At 45.7% G+C, this 14,550-nt stretch overlaps 1 protein-coding gene across 2 annotated transcripts in view; it reads left to right on the top strand.

The window, feature by feature from the left end:
- LRRC49 (leucine rich repeat containing 49) overlaps nt 1-14,550 on the top strand; it is a 296,862-nt gene that overhangs the window by 71,338 nt on the left and 210,974 nt on the right. For both annotated transcript variants that reach the window (XM_077263871.1, XM_077263870.1), the window contains exon 5: nt 10,906-11,017. In XM_077263871.1, coding sequence (XP_077119986.1) covers nt 10,906-11,017 — 112 coding nt within the window. The remainder of the gene's footprint in view (nt 1-10,905; nt 11,018-14,550) is intronic.

Genomic DNA, 14,550 nt, shown 5'->3' with positions numbered 1-14,550 from the left:
CTTGGCTGCGCTTAGGGGCTAATCCTGCATCCCAATGTGAAAGACCTTATATCAGACAACATGGCATTTGAGCGGAAGCTCCTAGTTGCCATGGGGTTCTCCAAAAATCTGATCTCTACCCTAATGAATTTTAGGAATAAGGTCGGCATTAACATTTATACTAGAATATGGGAGAAGTTTCTAATTTTTTCAGGACTAGATCCATTCTAAAATTGTATAATTCCTGTAGAAGGGACTTGAGAGGGGTCATGAGACAAACACCCTTAAAATCCAAGTCACGGCCCTTGGAGGCCTCTTTTACCGCAAGATGGCAGATCACCTTCTGATAATAAGATTTATTAAAGCAGTGGGTTGTCCCAGCGTGTTGTCTCAACCATGTATTCTCCCCCCTCCCTTGATACCTTAGCTTAGTCCTAAGAGCCCTGATTTGGGAGGGGGCGTGTGAACCATTGCCAAAATGCCCAGAGTAATAACCTTTAAAACAACTCTTTTGGTAGTGCCTATATCAGCAAGAAGAATTGGGGAGGTGCAGGCTCTTTCAGTAGACCGACCTTTCTCAAGCTTCCTCCAGGATAGGCCTGGTTGAGACTCAAAATTACTATTTGTCCCTAAGGTATCCTCACTCAGTCACAGAACCCAAAAAATAGTATTACCCTCATTCTGCAGCAACCCCAAGAATGTGAGGGAAAGGGATGCAAAAACTTGTATAGCCTTGCATTATGTACCAATATAAATCTAGGTAGCAAAATTACAAAACTGAACTGGAGATATGTGGCAAAAACGGTCCTACTCTACTTTGAAGATGAGATGTATTTCTATGCAGTAAAGTTCTTGAATTCAGTGGTGGTAGGAGGTGATCACTAGTTCATAATAGATGTCCAGGGGAAGCGCTGGTGTTTTTATTTTATTTATCGAGAAGTAAAGAAAGTTCCACACAGCTGAGGAGATACCTTCTGCAGTACGTAGTGTCAACGGTTAATTTCAGTAAGTCTACCTCCCTATTTGCTCTCTTTCAGGGCCCCGGCAGAGGCCAGGCAACAAACAAAGGGCCCCTAGCCAGATAGGTCAAAGCAGGAATTTCCCTGGCATATTCGTCAGGGGGGGCTACCTTATCCCGAAAACTTAACTTAAAAATGCGCTCCACCAGAGCTGTATCTACATATTGGGCAGAAAGGGCCAACCCCTATCGATCTGATTTGTAGGGCAGCTACGTGGTCCTCACCATCCACACACATTCACACACGTGAATATGCTTTGATCTAAACCATACCATTGTAGCTCTGGCTGTACTGTATGTTTTGAGTTATTGTCCTGCTAAAAGGTCATCTTATTCTCCAGTGTCAAGTCTTTTGCAACCTCTAACAGATTTCCCTTCAGGATTGCCCTGTACTTAGCTCCATCCGTCTTCTCATCAATGCTGACCAGCTTCCCTGTCACTGCTGAAACAAACAGCAAGCAGATACTTGCTACTTTTTGGTGGTATATTACATAAAATCCGAAGAAAAATACATATAAGTTTGTGGGTGTAACATAAACAAACAAAATGTGAAAAAGTTCATGGGGTATGAATACTTTTTTAATGCACTGTATGTAGCTCCATCCAATGTGTATACCACATTTGTCACACTGGTTTCTTCTGTCAAATATCATTAGACAAAGAACTGCGTACACCTACAGCATAGGCCTACAACCATTACTATGCTGGTTTGTGGACGCCATGCTCCATCACTCATAGCCAAATTTAAAAGTAATTGCCCCCTCGGTTGGGGAATGTGCAGAAAGTGAGCCATTGTTCAGGTAAATGCGTGTTCCCTGCATGGATGAGATGAGAATACAGTCCTACTGTATATGCAACAGCTGGGGTGCTTACCTCTTGCGTTTAGTTTTGTTGGGGCTTGCGTTCGAGCACTCTCCCAAAACTGAATATGGACATATGTGCCGACAGGGTCATGGACTATAATGGTGGCGGCAGAGCATAGTTTTTGGGCGTATAAGCCTACTGGAGGCGGACACCCAGACACAGTCTATGTGGCTGTAAAACAAACTCACACTTTACTCATCCTTATTGTATCCAGTGCTGAGTGTAAGCCGCTGCTCCCGGTATCTGACATTGGTTGCCGCACTGTCAGTCGTAGAGACGCAGCAGTGGACCCAAGGAGGGTGTGTAAAGCGGAGTTTGTGAGTTAATTTAACAAACTCTACATGGGGTTTGGGATCTTTTGAAAGGTAGCTACTAGTGATGAGCGAGTGTGCTCGTTACTTGAGATTTCTGAGCATCCTAGGGTGGTCTCCGAGTATTTTGGGCATGCTCGTAGATTGTGTGTGTCCCCGCAGCTGCAGGATTTGCGGCTGCTAGACAGCCTGAACACATGTAGGAATTCCATAACAAACAGGCAATCCCCACATGTATTCAGGTTGTCTAACAGCCGCAAATCATGCAGCTACGGCGACACAAACATAATATACAAGCACGCCCAAAATACTCGGCGAACACCTGAGCATGCTGGGAAATCTCGAGTAACGAGCACCCTCGCTCATCACTAGTAGCCACCTCTTTAAACTATTTCAAAGCCGAAAATGGAAGAGATCAATGGGGGACTAAAACCTGTGTTTGCTGTAGATTCTTACATAAGTCTCAACTTACAGAAAGTCCTGCAAAGAGATTAACCCATGTGGGCAAGATTATCTCCTGTTCCCATTTGTAATAATTTATAGGTTTAGGATTTCTTATTAAAAAAAAATAATAAAATCTGAAAATCTTGCAGTTTTCACTCTGGCTACGAGCCTCATTACAGACTGACCCTTCCCATGGTGATCACTGATCAGCAGTCATCTCAATATCATCACAGGCAGAAGGCAGCACCTTCTCCTCCTCCCTGCACAGGGAGAGCTGTGCCATTGAAGAGCGCGTTTCCTGAATGATGTCTATTATGTCCATGTTGCTGCTGTAATCCAACTCTCCATAATTGCTGTCACCGCTCAGAACAGCAGAAAAGATGGCTGCAGTGTTGATTATTTAAGGAAAATAGAATGAATAAAAATACTAATTTTAGATAAAAAACCACATCAGAACACATCACTGTGCGTGACCATAAACTTATAGTTTATATAGGGAAGAATATAGATTTTTCTTTTTGAACAACAAATTCTTAGAACCACATTTAGAAATGTCTGGAGGAGCATTGACGGCAGCAGATGTAGTGGATTCTCCGGCACCTTCTGTCACACGTCAGTATGCCATGACATTAGAAATGAAATAATGTTACCAAATTATAAGAAGAGTTAACAAGTTACAATCTTTGTAGGAAATATTAACCTGTATCCACAAGAAATGGCATTCTGGCAGCTGGAATGCACAGGTGGTCCAGATAAGGCCTCTTTCACACTTCAGTCTTTTGGCGTCAGTTTGAATCCGCCGTTTTCGTCAAATAGCGGATCCGCCATTTTTTTTGGCGGATCTGCTATTTTCCCATAGACTTGCATTAGCGACGGATTGTGGCGGATGGTTGTCCGTTCCATCCGCCGTGTGACGGATCCGTCGAGATTTGGCGGACGTCATCTAGACATTGACGGAAATTATAACGTTTTTTGTCTGCGCCGAAATGGCGGTTCGTGACGGATCCGTCGCGTCCGCCATTCCATAGAATGGCCGCCTATGGGCGACAGATCCGTCGCAACCGTCATTTGGCGGATCCGTCGCCCCAATCCGCTTTTTCAATTGCGCTTGCTCCAAAAAGTAGGTACTTTTCCCAGACAACCCCCAAGTAACGGATCCGTCAAAAAACCGGATCCGTTAGAACCGTTTTCTCAACAATTGTGACGGATCCGTCGATCCGTCACTATGTCGGAGCAGACTGACGCCAAACAACTGAAGTGTGAAAGATGCCTAAGTGGCACATACACACGTCTGATGTTCTCTAATAGTTTCCCAACAATAGGCATGGATACAATAACAGTGTACACAAGGTCACGTCTGCAGTGTGTCCAGCACATTGATGTCAGACTTGGCTATATCTATGTGTACAATACAATGTATGGCCACCTTTTCTGGTACATGGGCAGTTGGTCAGTGCTGGGCAGGTTTTTACTCAATGCTTTGTCTTGCTTGGAAGGGGGGCTTTCCAAAACTATGCATAGCAGTCCGAAGTGACACTAGGAAGACAAAATAGAGTCTGCTGTTTCTAACCTCTTAAAGGGAATTTAGTTTTATACCTTTTAAGGCTGACTAAACTCTATTGAGTTCAACCTATAACCTAATGTATTGATCAAAAGGAAGGCAAACCCCCCATGGGACAGATGTTAATAGCTCCATATTGGGGGAAAATTCCTTTCCAACTGCAGATACACTAGTCGGACGGGTTCCCTGGCTCTACGCCCCATCACAGAATCTAGTGCCCATAACCTGTAATATTATATTTCTCAAGAAAAGCATCCAGGCCTCCTTGAACTTTTTTAGTGAATCTCACATTACATCATGTGGCAGGGAGTTCCATCCTCTCACTGCTCTTACAGTAAAGAATCGCCATCTGTGATTATGATGAATCCTTGTGTCCTCTAGATGAAGAGGATGCCCCCTTGTCACCATTGCAGGCCAACGTCTAAAGAGGTAATCGGATAGATCTCTCTGCTGTCCGCTCATATATTGGTACATTGGAAAAAGAAAGGCTTATAACTTGTTTTATGCTATGCTCACATGTTGCGTTTTTGCTGCATTTTTTTCCGCAGGCAAAACCCACTCTCTTGGCAGTAAAGAAGCTGCTTACAAAATGCAGGCTTTACTGAGTTTTTGATGCTTTCTTGTTGTCTCTTGTGCATGTTGTAAAAGTTTAGTGGCCCCCAAAAAGCCATGATTTAACTTCTTTAGGTTTTTTCACCAAAACGCAGCAAAAACTGATACCTGTGCTTTTGCACTTACCCATTGTTTCCTATGAGTGAAAAAAATGCTGAAAATACACAGAAAAATGCTGATAGAAATGACGTGCTGCAGTTTTCCAAATCAGGAAAAAAAGATGTGTGCATGAGATTTCTGAAATTTTATACTTTGATGTTACTGTAAAACACAGCCGAAAATTTGCATTAAAAAAGCAGCAAGAAAATAGCAAAAATTCAATGTGTGTACATAGCCTTAGTATTGCAGTCCAGCCATGCCTTTAACAACATCGGTTGCTCTTCTCTGCACTCACTCTAGTTCAGTTATGTCCTTATACATTGGAGACCAAAATTTTACACAGTATTCTAAGTATGGCCGCACTAGTGACTTGTATAGAGTCTAGACTAATCTAAGTTCCAACTCCCAGTCCGGGATGGCGGCAAAAGGCAGCCACCAGGGAGACATCATGGCCCAACAGTTCCCCCTAGATTAAAACAAGGTGTGTCCATGCACCACTAGGGTGTAACAGTTGAACGTACTCCAAGAATCCAAGGCAACAGGTAACTTCGAAAAAAAAAAAAGTAGAAGTTGGTGGAGCTTCTGGTAAAAGTCAAATAGACCAATTTTATTTCATCAGGTATCTTCCTCCCACAAAAATATTTTTCTTGACGCTAGTGTACACACAGGAAAGTTAGCACCGTTTGGGACACTCGGCCTCCTCTTTATCGAGCCAAGAATCCACTTTTGTTTTTCTTGGCTTGACGTAGGCCCTGCATGACTGAAACGTTGCTAGCTTTCCTGTGTGTATACTGCTGTCAAAGAAAATATTTTTGTGGAAGGAAGATACTTGGATTCTTGGAGTGTGTGCCCCCCACCCTAGAAACATCTCTGCAGCAAGACGAACACAGTCGAGATCTATGTTTGTTTCTTTATGTAGCCATGTCCACCAGAATAACATTGATTGATTGGTTTGTTGGGGAACCCGGTATTTAAGGTGTTGTCCGCTACTCAGGCAACCACTTCTCAATCCCTATGTTTCGCTGTTGTAGAACAAGAACATAAATACTCACCTCTGGTGGCGACGCCGTTCCAGCTGTATCTGCACTGGCTCTCACAGTGATCACGTGACATTGGCTGCAGGGATCGTGTGACATAACAATCAGTGACCGCTTCACTTTCCCTGCATTCAGACGAATCGCATTTATCCTGAGGAAACGAGATGCTACAACCTCACTGCCTCTGGATGTATGTGATTTGTCCGAAGGCAGGGAAAGTGAAGCAGTCATTGATTGGCTGCAGGGATCATGTCACATGACATAATGCCATGCAATCCCCGGGAGAGCCAGTGCTGACACCGCTGGAATGGCGCTGGCTCTGGAGGCGAGTAGAAGTGATAAGTTTTATAAGGGAGAAACATAGGGATTCAGGAGGGGTTGTCCAAGTATTGGACAACCCCTTTTATATATAGTTGTCTTAGCCTAGAAGAAAATTACATATTTTTGAAGTAATAATTAATAATTCTATGCATCATAAACACCTTCTGACACTGTATATTTAATGCATCGATCAAAAAGTAATTCTGATCCTTTGGAAAAAAAAATGTTATGTTAACCCGCGATTGTGACAGGGTTAACTTTTCTTAATCACAATTTCAAATGATATAATGTTTTCTGCTAAAACGTAGCACGTTCACTTGTCTAAGTTAGTACTTGTTTCCATAGCAACAGGATTTATTTTAGTCTGCTAAAAATATTCAATGCCAACTATTTATCAATGCCTCCTCGTATATTGTATGTCCTCACATAACTATAAAAAGCATCAGCGTCTCTATAATGTTAATTTTACTGACTTTAACTGAGCTTGTTCAGACCAACGTATTATATAGAAGTGTGCTGTCGGTATGTGCCATGAACCTCCCACAGCGAGCGCACGCACTCATTATAGCCAGTGTTCAAGTGCACGCACCCATTATAGCCAGTATTGAAGTGCAAGCTCCCATTATAGCCAGTGCACGCTCCCATTATAGCCAGTGGACACACCCATTATAGCCAGTGTTCAAGTGCAAGCTCCCATTATAGCCAGTGCACGCTCCCATTATAGCCAGTGCACGCTCCCATTATAGCCAGTGCACGCTCCCATTATAGCCAGTGCACGCTCCCATTATAGCCAGTGCACGCACCCATTATAGCCAGTGTTCAAGTGCAAGCTCCCATTATAGCCAGTGTTCAAGTCCACACACCCATTATAGCCAGTGCACACACCCATTATAGCCAGTGTTCAAGTGCAAGCTCCCATTATAGCCAGTGCACGCTCCCATTATAGCCAGTGCATGCACCCATTATAGCCAGTGTTCAAGTGCAAGCTCCCATTATAGCCAGTGCACTCACCCATTACAGCTAGTGCACGCACCCATTACAGCTAGTGCACGCACCCATTATAGCCAGTGCACACACCCATTATAGTCAGTGTGTAAGTGCACGCACCCATTATAGCCAGTGTGCCAATGCACGCACCCCTTATATCCGGTGTGCCAGTGCACGCACCCATTATAGCCAGTGCACGCACCCATTATAGCCAGTGCATGCACCCATTATAGCTAGTGCATGCACCCATTATAGCTAGTGCATGCACCCATTATAGCCAGTGCACGCACCCATTATAGCTAGTGCATGCACCCATTATAGCCAGTGTACGCACCCATTATAGCCAGTGTATGCACTCATTATAGCCACCGTACGCACCCATTATAGCCAGTGCACGCACCCATTATAGCCAGTGCACGCACCCATTATAGCCAGTGCACGCACCCATTATAGCCAGTGTACGCAACCATTATAGCCAGTGTACGCACCCATTATAGCCAGTGTACGCACCTATTATAGCCAGTGTGCCAGTGCATGCACCCATTATAGCCAGTGTGCCAGTGCACGCACCCATTATAGCCAGTGCACGCACCTATTACAGCCAGTGTGCCAGTGCACGCACCCATTATAGCCAGTGTGTGCACCCTTTATATTCTATGTGCCGGTGTTCTCACCCATTATAGCCAGTGTATGCACCCATTAAAGCCAGTGTACGCTCCCATTATAGCCTTTTTGCTAGTGCACGTACCCATTATAGCCTGTGTGGCATTTGCACGCACCCCTTATAGCCAGTGTGCCAGTGCACGCACCCCTTATAGCCAGTGCACGCTCCCATTATAGCCAGTGTGCCAGTGCACGCACCCCTTATGGCCAGTGTGCAGAGTGCATGCACCCCTTAAGGCCAGTGTACGCACCCATTATAGCCAGTGTGCCAGTGCACGCACCCATTATAGCCTGTGTGCCAGTGTATGCACACTTTAAATTCTATGTGCCGGTGTTCGCACCCATTATAGCCAGTGTATGCACCCATTATAGCCAGTGTACGCTCCCATTAAAGCCTTTTTGCTAGTGCATGCACCCATTATAGCCTGTGTGGCATTTGCACGCACCCCTTATAGCCAGTGTGCCAGTGCACGCACCCCTTATAGCCAGTGCACGCACCCATTATAGCCAGTGTGCAGAGTGCACGCACCTATTATAGGCTATGTGTCAGTTTACGCACCCATTATAGCCAGTGTACACTTCCATTATAGCCTTTGTGCCTGTGCACACACCCATTATAGCCAGTACTCGCACCCCTTATAGCCAGTGTACGCACCCCTTATAGCCAGTGCCCGCACCCCTTATAGCCAGTGTGCCAGTGCACGCACCCCTTAAGGCCAGTGTACGCACCCATTATAGCCAGTGTGCCAGTGCACGCACCCATTATAGCCTGTGTGCCAGTGTATGCACACTTTAAATTCTATGTGCCGGTGTTCGCACCCATTATAGCCAGTGTATGCACCCATTATAGCCAGTGTACGCTCCCATTAAAGCCTTTTTGCTAGTGCATGCACCCATTATAGCCTGTGTGGCATTTGCACGCACCCCTTATAGCCAGTGTGCCAGTGCACGCACCCCTTATAGCCAGTGCACGCACCCATTATAGCCAGTGTGCAGAGTGCACGCACCTATTATAGGCTATGTGTCAGTTTACGCACCCATTATAGCCAGTGTACACTTCCATTATAGCCTTTGTGCCTGTGCACACACCCATTATAGCCAGTACTCGCACCCCTTATAGCCAGTGTACGCACCCCTTATAGCCAGTGCCCGCACCCCTTATAGCCAGTGTGCCAGTGCATGCACCCCTTATGGCCAGTGTGCCAGTGCACGCACCCCTTATGGCCAGTGTGAAGAGTGCACGCACCCCTTATGGCCAGTGTACTCACCCCTTATGGCCAGTGTACGCACCCATTATAGCCAGTGTGCAGAGTGCGTGCACCCATTGTATGCAGTGTGCAGAGTGCACGCACCCATTATAGCCAGTGTGCAGAGTGCACGCACCCCTTATGACCAGTGTGCAGAGTGCACGCACCCATTGTATGCAGTGTGCAGAGTGCACGCACCCATTATAACCAGTGTGCAGAGTGCACGCACCCCTTATGGCCAGTGTGCAGAGTGCACGCACCCATTGTATGCAGCGTGCAGAGTGCACGCACCCCTTATAGCCAGTGTGCAGAGTGCATGCACCCCTTATGGCCAGTGTGCAGAGTGCACGCACCCATTGTATGCAGCGTGCAGAGTGCACGCACCCATTATAGCCAGTGTGCAGAGTGCACGCATCCCTTATGGCCAGTGTGCAGAGTGCACTCACCCTTTATGGCTAGTGTGCAGAGTGCACGCACCCCTTATGGCCAGTGTACGCACCCATTATAGCCAGTGTGCCAGTGCACGCACCCATTATACCCAGTGTGCCAGTATATGCACCCTTTAGATTCTTTGTGCCGGTGTTCGCACCCGTTATAGCCAGTGTATGCACCCATTATAGCCAGTGTACGCTCCCATTATAGCCTTTTTGCTAGTGCACGCACCCATTATAGCCTGTGTGGCATTTGCACGCACCCCTTATAGCCAGTGTGCCAGTGCACGCACCCCTTATAGCCAGTGCACGCACCCATTATAGCCAGTGTGCACAGTGCACGCACCCATTATAGGCTATGTGCCAGTTTACGCACCCATTATAGCCAGTGTATGCACCCATTATAGCCAGTGTACACTCCCATTATAGCCTTTGTGCCTGTGCATGCACCCATTATAGCCAATGCTCGCACCCCTTATAGCCAGTGTACACACCCCTTATAGCCAGTGTACGCACCCCTTATAGCCAGTGTGCCAGTGTTCTCACCCCTTATGGCCAGTGTACGCACCCATTGTATGCAGTGTGCAGAGTGCATGCACCCATTGTATGCAGTGTGCAGAGTGCACGCACCCATTATAGCCAGTGTGCAGAGTGCACGCACCCCTTATGACCAGTGTGCAGAGTGCACGCACCCATTGTATGCAGCGTGCAGAGTGCACGCACCCATTATAGCCAGTGTGCAGAGTGCACGCACCCCTTATGGCCAGTGTACGCACCCATCGTATGCAGTGTGCAGAGTGCATGCACCCATTGTATGCAGCGTGCAGAGTGCACGCACCCCTTATGGCCAGTGTACAGAGTGCACGCACCCCTTATGGCCAGTGTACAGAGTGCACGCACCCCTTATGGCCAGTGTACAGAGTGCACGCACCCCTTATGGCCAGTGTGCAGAGTGCACGCACCCCTTATGGCCAGTGTGCCAGTGTATGCACCCATTATAGCCAGTGTGCAGAGTGCACGCACCCCTTATGGCCAGTGTGCAGAGTGCACGCACCCCTTATGCCCAGTGTGCCAGTGTATGCACCCATTATAGCCAGTGTGCAGAGTGCACGTGGCCCATTTTCCACACGGACAAATTGTATGCATGGAAAGTTTCTGGACCAGACTACTGCATATAAATGGTGGCAGCTCCTGCGCTCATCTGATATTGGGATGACCAGATGAAGCCAGTCACATCCAAAAATTGCAGAGATGACTGGCCTGAGTTATAGTACAACTATCTGAACCTGGCCCTATATTTGTATTAATGCTGTGTTTTTTTTTTTCTTCAGTGAACCATTTTCATTGTTTGAACACACTATCGAGGTCAGAACTTGGATGTCCAGTTGTGCATCGCTCTGCCGAGGAGAAAGCAGTCAGCCCAGACAAGCTTAATTTAGAAAGGTAAGCAACAAGCAATGGCTGAACGTGTCACAGGTTTACCGCAACAGAGATGAGCCAAAAGAACGCACTGTCTGATTTCTCATACTCCTGCAACTGATTGGAAGCACTTCACCTTAATATTAAACAGTGCAGGACAATAGTCCATAAGAGACGGTACAACCAGGGACGGCGTCAGCACCCGGACAAGTGCCAGGGCCCTGAGCAGGTGGGGGGCCCATTCGCCATCAGGGACACCGGCGCACTATGGCGGCCCCGGTACCTGTGCCAGTGTCGGCGAGTGGTCCCCACCCCACTTGCTCAGGGCCCTGACACTTGCGATATTTACCTCTCACTGTTCCTCCGCTGTGGCATCTTCCACATCCTCCGACTGTGATATTCAGGTCAGAGGGTGCGATGACATGACATCTGTGCGCCCTCTGCCTGAACAGTCACAGCCCATAGAGCCAGAAGATGCTGAAGAACAGTGGCCAGTAAGTAGAGGTGAGTATTTCAATTTTTTTATATGTTTGGAGCAATATATTGGACCAATTATATATGGAGCAATATATGGGTCCCATCATATACTGTATGGAACAATATAGGGGGCCCATCATATACTATATGGAACATTATATGGGGCTCATTATACTGTATGGAGCATTTAATGGAGCTCATTGTACTGTATGGGAAATATATGTGGCTCAATATTCTGTATGGAACACTGTTGTGCCCTTATTACTGTATGGAACAATAAATGGGGCTCATTATTCTGTATGGTGCATGATATGGGGTCCATTCTGTATGGAGCAATATATGGGGCTCATTATTCTGTATGGAGCATTATATGTGGCTCATTATTTTGTATGGAGCAATATATGGGGCTCATTATTCTGTATGGAGCACTATGTGGTGCCCATAATGCTGTATGGAACAATATATGTGGCTCATTATTCTGTATGGAGCAATATATGGGGCCCATTATACTGTATGGAGCATTATGTTGTGCCCATAATACAGTATGGAACAATATAGGGGGCTCATTATCCTGTATGGAGCGTTATCTGTATGGACACCTACAGTATGTGGTGCCAATAATACTGTATGGAAGTCTATACTGTCCGCTTTTTGAGCTATTGTAGAATTTCCTATAGATATCACTCATGTAATGTAAGAAATAAGTGAAATCATTGGCATTGTACTATACCTATATGTCTCTGCCATATCTGTGCATCATGAATTGTGGTATATGTTAGGGTATGTGCACACGTTGCGGATTTGCCTTAGGAATGTCTGCTGCAAATTCTTCCCTCTCTTGCCAGAAAACGCAGGTTTTGTTGCGTTTTTGCTGCGGTTTTTGATGCGTTTTTGATGCGTTTTTTCCATGCTGATTTGTATGCGTTTTTGACAGCTAAATAAAGATCTATTTTTGACAAAAAAGATTTGTGATGTCATTTCTTGTCCAACCTCCTCTTTTACATTTGTCCAACCCATACTACATTACAGACAGACAGACAGACAGACAGACAGACAGACAGACAGACAGATAGATAGATAGATAGAAGGAATGAAGCCGGCGTCACACTAGAGAGTTTTACGGACGTATGAGAGGCGCAAAAACAACGCATTGCACACGGACCAATGATTCTCTATAGGGCAGCTCCTAGCTCCGTATATTTCGCAGCTGCATTTTACGGGTGTAGAAAATCGCAGCATGCTGCGTTTGTCATCGTGTTGCGCAAAAATTCCGCCAATGAAAGTCTTGCCAACCTTGCCAATGGATTACATACAGAACACTGTTTTAGGAACATTTCTGCATATTGCGCCCATAAAAAACGGACCGTATTTTCCTACGCCAAGTGTGACGCCGGCCTGAGATAGATAGATAGATAGAAGGAATGAGATGGATAGATGTAGATAGATATATGGATAGTTAGGCTACTTTCACACATCAGTTTGTTTCCGTCAGGCAGGATCCGGCAAATTTTGGACAAAACGGATCAGTTGCAAATAGTCATAAACTGATGCAACTGATCCTTTTTTTTTTAAAAAAAAAAGAGAGAGCGAACGGAAAATGTGCATGATTTAAATTGAAACATGCATGAAAAACCGGATTCGGAGGCCGGATTCATCATTTAACATCTCAGTTTCATACGTTTTTCGCAGGATCCGTCAGAAACAGCTTTTTTGACGGATGCGGCAAAAAACGGATGAAACATGTGGCCATCAGGCGCAATCCGGCGCTAATACAACTCTATGAAAAAAAACGAATCCAGCAGAAAAAAACGGATAGTTTTTTTTTCAAAACTCGCCGGATTTTGCCTGACGACAAAAACCTGATGTGTGAAATTAGCCAGATAGATCTATGGATAGAAACATCTATGTATCTATAGATATATCTATAGATGGATATATCCATAGATAGGCCGATGTTGATTATTGAACATAAAGAAAAAAACGGGAAAAAAACGGCGTGGGCTTCCGCGCAATTTTCTGCGCCAGAGGGGGAAAGCCAGGGGCCAATATTTGCAGGGTATTTCCAGGCTATGAATATCAGCCTGCAGCTGTCTGCGTAGCCTTTACTGGCTATTAAAATAGGGGGACCCCCCAAAAAAATGACGTGAGGTCCCCCTATATTTTATAGCCAGAAAGGCTACGCAGGCAGCTGTGGGCTGATATTCATAGCCTAGAGAGGGGCCATGGATATTGGCCCCCCCGGCTCCAAATACCAGTCCGAAGCCGCCCCAGAAATGGCGCATCTGTAAGATGCTCCAATTCCGGCACTTAGCCCCTCTCTTCCCACTCCCGTGTAGCGGTAGGATATGGGGTAATAAGGGGTTAATGTCACCTTGCTATTGTAAGGTGACATTAAGCCGGGTTAATAATGGAAAGGCGTCTATAAGACGCCTATCCATTATTAATCCTAGAGTAGTGAAAGAGTTAAAAAAAAAATAGACACAGCCAGAAAAAAGTATTTTAATATTCTTAATTTAACCATACTTACCATACTTGAGCGCCTGCAAAAAACGTAAAATAATAAACCATATACTCCCTGTCCGACGCAGTCCAATTAATAACGAGTGTCCCACGATGATCTCCCCTATAGAACAGTGACATCGGGTGATGTCACTGCTCTATAGGACCTTCAGTGAGACACTGACAGGAGACAATGGCTCCTGCAGTGCATCACTGAGAGGTTAACTTAGTTCACTGGTCTCATTTTATGCCATTGCTGTGTGGGAACTTTCTCACACAGCAATGCCAAAAGTGAGACTAGGGAATATTTTTTTACAGTGGCGGAGGAATACAGTGTGGAAGGATACCTCCCTCCCGTCATTGTATTCCTGGAGCCCCTAGAGAGCTGTCGCATCAGCTGATGCTGCTGCTCTCCACGGGAGATCGCCATGGGACACTTGTGGATTTCTGCGGATCAGGGAGTATATTGTTTGTTTGTTATTTTAATATTTTTTACAGGTGACACTGGCTTCGGGGAACAAAGTGACAAGTGATGGTGAGTATGTAATCTGTTATAAGTACTGTATGTATGTACTGTATGT

Source organism: Ranitomeya variabilis, chromosome 5, assembly GCF_051348905.1.
Source record: "Ranitomeya variabilis isolate aRanVar5 chromosome 5, aRanVar5.hap1, whole genome shotgun sequence".
Lineage (NCBI taxonomy): Eukaryota > Metazoa > Chordata > Amphibia > Anura > Dendrobatidae > Ranitomeya > Ranitomeya variabilis.
Note: the sequence above shows the minus strand (reverse complement) of the source record. Positions and strands in the feature narration are given on the sequence as shown.